Genomic DNA, 6,195 nt, shown 5'->3' with positions numbered 1-6,195 from the left:
TACAAAATAAATTGGCATCTTTCCTAATTAAAGATTATGAATCAATTAGTACCATTGTATAAAAAGGAATATAATTAACCTTGGGGCTAGAGGAACTATTCTGGACCGAAGCACAGGATTTATTATGCTGACTACTGAAAATATTTCCAGACAACACTGGATCTCCTTCTACCATTGGTTTTGGTTTTCCCATTTTTCTTCTAGGCCTTCCTTTGTTTACTTGACCGACTTGGTTAGCAGATGAAACCTTTATGGGAGATGAAGTTGAATCATCCCCTTCTCTTTTGTCATTACCACTTGAAGACATCTTTCCCGGGGATTTAACTAACTTTGGTTGTCTTGGATATGTTGTAGAAACAGATGATCGCTTACCTTTAACCATTGATTTCTTGACCTCATCAGTATCCTATAATGAAGATAATGTTCGGGTATGATAAGTAGATACATGAAAATGGTAGAGAGGACAGTTTTGGGAGATCAAGGAAATTTCATAGATTTATACAAAATGAAATACAGAAATGAAAACTTCAGAAGCAAAATGGAAAAGAATACATGTGTGTAGAATACAGTGTGTGAACTATGAGAGACTTTTAAGATGTAATAAAACCACTCACCTAACATCTTAAGCATTTGGGCAAAGTCTTGACAATGGTATAATATTAACTAATAACTATGTACCTTGGTTTTCTGGGAGCCACTGAGGTGAGAATCAGTATGTGTTTCATCATTCTGCATCAAACAAGTTACTTCTTAGTGCATACCATATATATAAACATACACAAAATACAGAGAAAGTCAGAAACCATAAATTTTGAAACTGAATTCCGGAAATTAAGTTCACACGTTTAGGCTAAAAGATTTCTGTTTCCTTTTCCTGATTCCTGCATTAAGCTGGTACACACCCTCCCCTTCAGGAATAGCAGCTCCATCAGAGAAGATCTTGCCTAATGCACTTGAAGCAGTTCTTTCAATCTTAGTTGCCTTATGCATTTTCACTTTAGACTCCTCAACATCATGGTTTCCTTCTCTGACCTGTGCTGATGACTCTGAGGCCAAAAATAATAGAACATGAAAAGATTTTATGCCATATATTTCAACAGACCAACAGTTGAGCATGGATGATACATTCTGAGAGAAATTTCTCATGGGAAGAGATTGATTGCTGAAAAGCCAGAAGTGGTCTTGAATTAGAATGATAGGATAGTTGGTTCGAAAAATAGCAAGCAGGATGAGAGAAAACTAGTTACTGTAATCAGTAAGGTGACAGAAAATCTTTGTTTGCAAGACTCTTCTGGTGGCAGATGAGATCTTTATTTGTGAACTCCCATGAAAAGAAGTCTTTTCAAATTTAAATTGGTATCTAGTGTCTGGAAATCAAACCAAATGGCTAGAGAGACCATTTAATATCGGGCAAGGTTATTGGAAACTCCGAGAATTGTGCATCACAAGGGAGGATCAGGACTGGGGTATATAACCAGTTTCATGTCAATGCAAGTTAATTGTTTGTTCCGAATGACTTATGGGAGAAGGAAAATTATAAATGGAATTAGATTAAAATGTCAGAAATCTTAAGATGTCTTACCACTGTCAGCATTCGTAACAGGCATCATCAAAGACAGATCAGCCAAAGTTTTCAGAGCATCAAAAGCCGAAGCTTCATCTACAAAAGAGAAGTGGGAAAGGGATATGGATGCATTAGTAACTTAGTAACTTCTGTACTTCATTTTACAAAGTTGAAGTCCATGAAATGGTAAAAGGAAAAAAGAAAAGGATATGCTAAATACTTAAGTCGTAAATCTTTTTTTTTTCAAATTTGAAACAAAAACCCCCTTGGTTATAAAGTAGGAAACAATACAAATTATTAATTAGATGAAGAGAGTTAACTTTCTACCTTTCTCAACCTGTAGTTTTTTACTTCTCTTCTTTGAACCCTTGTAAGAAGAGGGACTTGGATTCTTTGCATTTGCAAAATCAGTGCTAAAATTCGATTTGATAAAATTCAGATTTTTACCATCATCTGTCCCACTTGAGGCTTCCTTTATCTCATCCAAATGCATGTTTAAATTTTCCTCAGGTTCTAAATTGTTCCCAGTGTGTTTTACTCTCTTTTCTCGATTCCTTCCTTTTCCAGTATTTTCCCTACTTATCCAATTAACTGTTTTTCTAGAATAATCTCCATTGTCTCCTTCTGTGCTTCCTAAACTCAATTCAGAGCTACCCCCATCCAAATCAGAACTGCAAAACTTGGATCCAGCTATTTCTGATTTAACCTGTGTACAACCATAACTACCTAGACTAAGTTTTCTGAGAGAAATAACAAAAGACCACTGAAGTCGTCATAGGAGTAACTTGTTACCTTCTTCCCACTTTTCTTACTAGGCGATGGCGCTGCTCTCTTGTTTGGAGACGCAGAAATTTTTGAGGAGCCACCTCTTTGTGAAGCCTCGGCCAATGCTAATGCAATCTTATGAGTAACATCATTAGTATCAACCATTTGTTTGCGCCCCTGTCTGGCAGATGAAAATAACTTCTCTGCATTATCTTTACCAATGGAATGTGAAATAGGTACTCGAGGAGTCCGTTTTCTGACAGCATGAGGAGTAAGCCCTGAAACAATCTCAAAAAATAAAATGGTAAGATCATTACGGATTTTATTCAAGAGAAATCTAGATATATTTTTTTCTAAAAAAAAATTCCAAAGATAAGTAACAATAATCCCTTAATGCAACAATTAATGAGTTTTTTTAAAAAAGGAAACACATGTAAATTAAATACAATAAAGAGAAAATAACATTGGCATGTGCTTGACAAATTAACCCACCAGAATTCCTAGTCTTCAACAGCAACAAGCAACCATCACCTGATGCAACAGATTGTGATTGAGAATGATCTGAAAAGGGTCCCTCTAATGTTTTATGGTCATTCATTTGTTTTCTTCGCAAACGTTTTTGAGACCTTTTAGATACTTCTGCATCTTCATTGCTCTCCTTTTCACTGTCACTTCCTCCCTGACAATGAAATTACACATATTTTCATTTCTTATAACTAAATTTCCATAAGTTGGTTCTGTTACAAATTGTAATACTAATTCAAACCAAAAGAATGTAACAGGAGGGGAATCTTTAATATCACAGCTGGACGGGAAAACAACTTGCAATTGGACGGTAATGTAGCAAAAATAGGAATGCCAGTGTAAATGTTAAAGAAAATGTGCCAAAAGTTTAAATTTATTCTTACCAGTACACTATAATGATCCGTCATCATTGCTATCAGTCCAACAACAGAAGCAGTGCCCTCTGGAAGAGATAAGTATGCCTAAAAATAAACCCAAAGAATAACATGTTTTACAAACAATAGGCCACTCTTACTAATATCCATTCTACTAGAAATGTAACCCTTAACCAAATGACAACAATCATGGTGTATACCAGATGATACAAAAACAACACCATAAGTAGTATATTTTTTGTCATCCATGGCAATGAGGTTTGAATCCCTCGCTTCATGTATACTACCTAACCCTGTTACCACTAGAGTACTAGATCACTCCTAATGGCTTACAAAGGTGGTATTTAAAAGTATAAGAATACAAAATTGCTAAAATCACTTTAAGACCTCTACACGTGTTTTACAATTTTTTTCTTCATGAATAGTGAATAAATGGAGTATCCAACTCAGTAATATGAATAAAATAATTGCGATGTTCAAACTTATGCAGCATTTACCCTGTTCATTGTGTACAAAGCTTCTACCATTTCCACGGATCTATTACGTACTGCAAGAGAAACCTGTAAACATGGTATAACTGTCACTGAAGGATATTTTCACTAATAACAATGCACAGGGAAATTGTCATGCATCAAAGATACATTCACAAAACAGCCTTGATCCTCCAACTTCCCATGGAGTTTTAAGCAACAGTGCTTTCTAGATACATGGTCATTCATAGTAGATAAAAAACCTGATGATGAGAGTTAACTTTTAGCCATTATGTAGGACTAAAAAATATAACTAACCTTCTTCCAGTCTTTTCCATATTTACGGTAAGCTTCATAGAAATGCTCAAGTTCCTCCTTGCTCCATTGTGGCCCTAACATGTCAGCCAATTTTCTCTTCTGCATATCATCAAAATTTGAAACAATTATAAATATGAAAATAAAATTCATATTGCCCAACCAATTGCACCAAACTTTTTGAATTTTGGTCAAAGGGACAAAATGAACAATAAGTAATGGGGAAAATTCTTTCCCTTCTTTTAATTGCATACATGTGTAAGAAAAGAAGTTATTTCCAAAGAAGTTATGAAACATTCACCTTCTGAGCGCCAGGACTTGCCTTCTGCTTATTCTTGCTAGCATTTTCTGCATTTTTCTCTTTACTCGAAGCAGCTTCACGAACATTAGGAAACCTCTTATTTACACTTTTGGATTTTTTGGAAGGGGCCATAATCTGAAAATAAGCAGAAGGGCATCAGAGTTAGAAAATCATTTTCAAAAGAAACTAGGTCTAACAAAGTAACTTGACAAAGATCTCAGCAAAATCTTCACAATGTAAAGCTTCCATACTTGAGGCTCTAAAGTTTGCTCTAGATGACCAAATACTGAAATGGAATCTCGTTTCTCCCTAAATACAACATGGATGAGGAACAAAATCTAGAAGATACACCCTGAAAATCAGCTTACAGCCCTGAAGTCCATTTGTGATTGAATATATGATGCACATTTGACAATACCATCTTCAGCGTCACAACAAACACAACATTTGTCTCCCTATATACACTATGTTAGAGGGCAGCAGATTGTACAACGACAAATAAGTTGGACAGAAATTATAGTCTTACTATGGAGTTGGATAAAAACAAAACCTGAGATACAAGTATTTAGCAAAAATAATGAATAAGAAAGTTCAAGCTCCTTGCCCTTGTGGGAACTGGAAAATCTACCCACATAGTAACAATGGACGACAGGCCTTAGCCCAAATTGCATCAAGCTGGTCTTTTATAGAGATTTTTCAAGTTCCAAAAGAAGAAGCAAATATAAACAGCTCTTAATTTTTTGATTGCATTGCAAGTTTGAAACCTTTTTACCACAAAGGCTAATAGCCTAGAAGGGATTGCATTGCAAACTCAACTTTGTTATCACTCCTTTTTCTTAGTTAATTTTCATGAACTTGTTTCATTATTTTGTATCCCATCGATAACCCAGAAACCAAGTTACAGGCATCCAGATGCAGCCATAGAAGTTGCTCCTTGTCAGTCAAATAAACTACAAACATGCGCTGAAGAGAAAGATTCTTCCAAGGAAGCAAGACAGCATCACATTTAGAAACTTTCACAGTATGCAATCTAATCTAACAGACTCAAACCCATTTCCCCTCTCTGAAGAACGAGAACACAGAGTTTCTTACTCATTCCTCGATCATCCCACCAACAAACATAAAATCCATTTGAAACTAAGAATCCCAGTTCAGTACTAAACATAAACGAAAGAATAAGAAATCACAGTTAGAAATAGCCCCAACTAAAAGCAAAGGAAACAATTTTCAGCTCAGTTAAAGTTTGGCAGCTAAGATAAGAAACTAACAAGTAGATAGAAAAAACACAAAAGGGAAAATCAAGTGCATGTGTGGGGAATAAACTCAGAACCCATAACCGAAATTGTAGAAACCTTGAGAATTAATTGATCCAGTTAATTCACTTGCCCCTAAGATAAGACCCAACCCAGCCAGCATTTCAGGTTAGCTCATGGAAAAAAAAAAATCAAAACCAAACAAAGAATTCAACTACTTTTGGCGAATCAACCCACTCTGATCCGTGGTCTCTAATTAGCAACCACAATTGAAAAAAGAAAAAAAGTAACGCACAATTGAAATTGGGAATTTAAGCAGAAGGAAAAACAATTGTCGTTTTGCGGCAATAGAATGAGCGAGAAGAGAATAAGGGGGAAAAAGGAATTGAAGCTCACCGATCGTAGAGAACTGAAATTGCGAATTGAAGGCGTAACAGTGATTCTGTGGAGGGATCTGATTGGAATCTTTAAGAAGAAGATGAAGTCGAGAGTGACAGAGAGAAAGCATATAATAGAAACAAGAGATGAAGAAGGAAGTAGTAGTTGTAGTTGTTGGTGTTGTGAACAAAATGAATTCGAGGGCATAACCGCGAAACTTTAAAATAATTGGTGCCAATTTTTTTTTTAT

The 6,195-nt window shown here is 35.5% G+C and overlaps 1 protein-coding gene across 1 annotated transcript in view; it reads right to left on the bottom strand.

Annotated features, from left to right (window-relative positions):
• The window catches only part of LOC107638439 (protein ALWAYS EARLY 3), an 11,310-nt gene extending 5,115 nt beyond the window's left edge, over window positions 1–6,195 (bottom strand). The window contains exons 1-13 of the mRNA XM_016341705.2: window positions 5,964–6,195; window positions 4,315–4,449; window positions 4,017–4,115; window positions 3,726–3,788; window positions 3,238–3,315; window positions 2,822–3,008; window positions 2,357–2,607; window positions 1,892–2,270; window positions 1,583–1,660; window positions 844–1,046; window positions 679–729; window positions 80–406; window positions 1–18 (exon numbers count right to left, since the gene is read on the bottom strand). The exon at window positions 1–18 is cut by the window's left edge and continues 158 nt beyond it. Of these exons, the coding sequence (XP_016197191.1) occupies window positions 1–18; window positions 80–406; window positions 679–729; window positions 844–1,046; window positions 1,583–1,660; window positions 1,892–2,270; window positions 2,357–2,607; window positions 2,822–3,008; window positions 3,238–3,315; window positions 3,726–3,788; window positions 4,017–4,115; window positions 4,315–4,449; window positions 5,964–6,152 (2,058 nt within the window). The 5' untranslated portion in view covers window positions 6,153–6,195. The remainder of the gene's footprint in view (window positions 19–79; window positions 407–678; window positions 730–843; window positions 1,047–1,582; window positions 1,661–1,891; window positions 2,271–2,356; window positions 2,608–2,821; window positions 3,009–3,237; window positions 3,316–3,725; window positions 3,789–4,016; window positions 4,116–4,314; window positions 4,450–5,963) is intronic.

This window comes from Arachis ipaensis, chromosome B01 (genome assembly GCF_000816755.2).
Source record: "Arachis ipaensis cultivar K30076 chromosome B01, Araip1.1, whole genome shotgun sequence".
Classification (NCBI taxonomy): Eukaryota; Viridiplantae; Streptophyta; class Magnoliopsida; order Fabales; family Fabaceae; genus Arachis; species Arachis ipaensis.
Note: the sequence above shows the minus strand (reverse complement) of the source record. Positions and strands in the feature narration are given on the sequence as shown.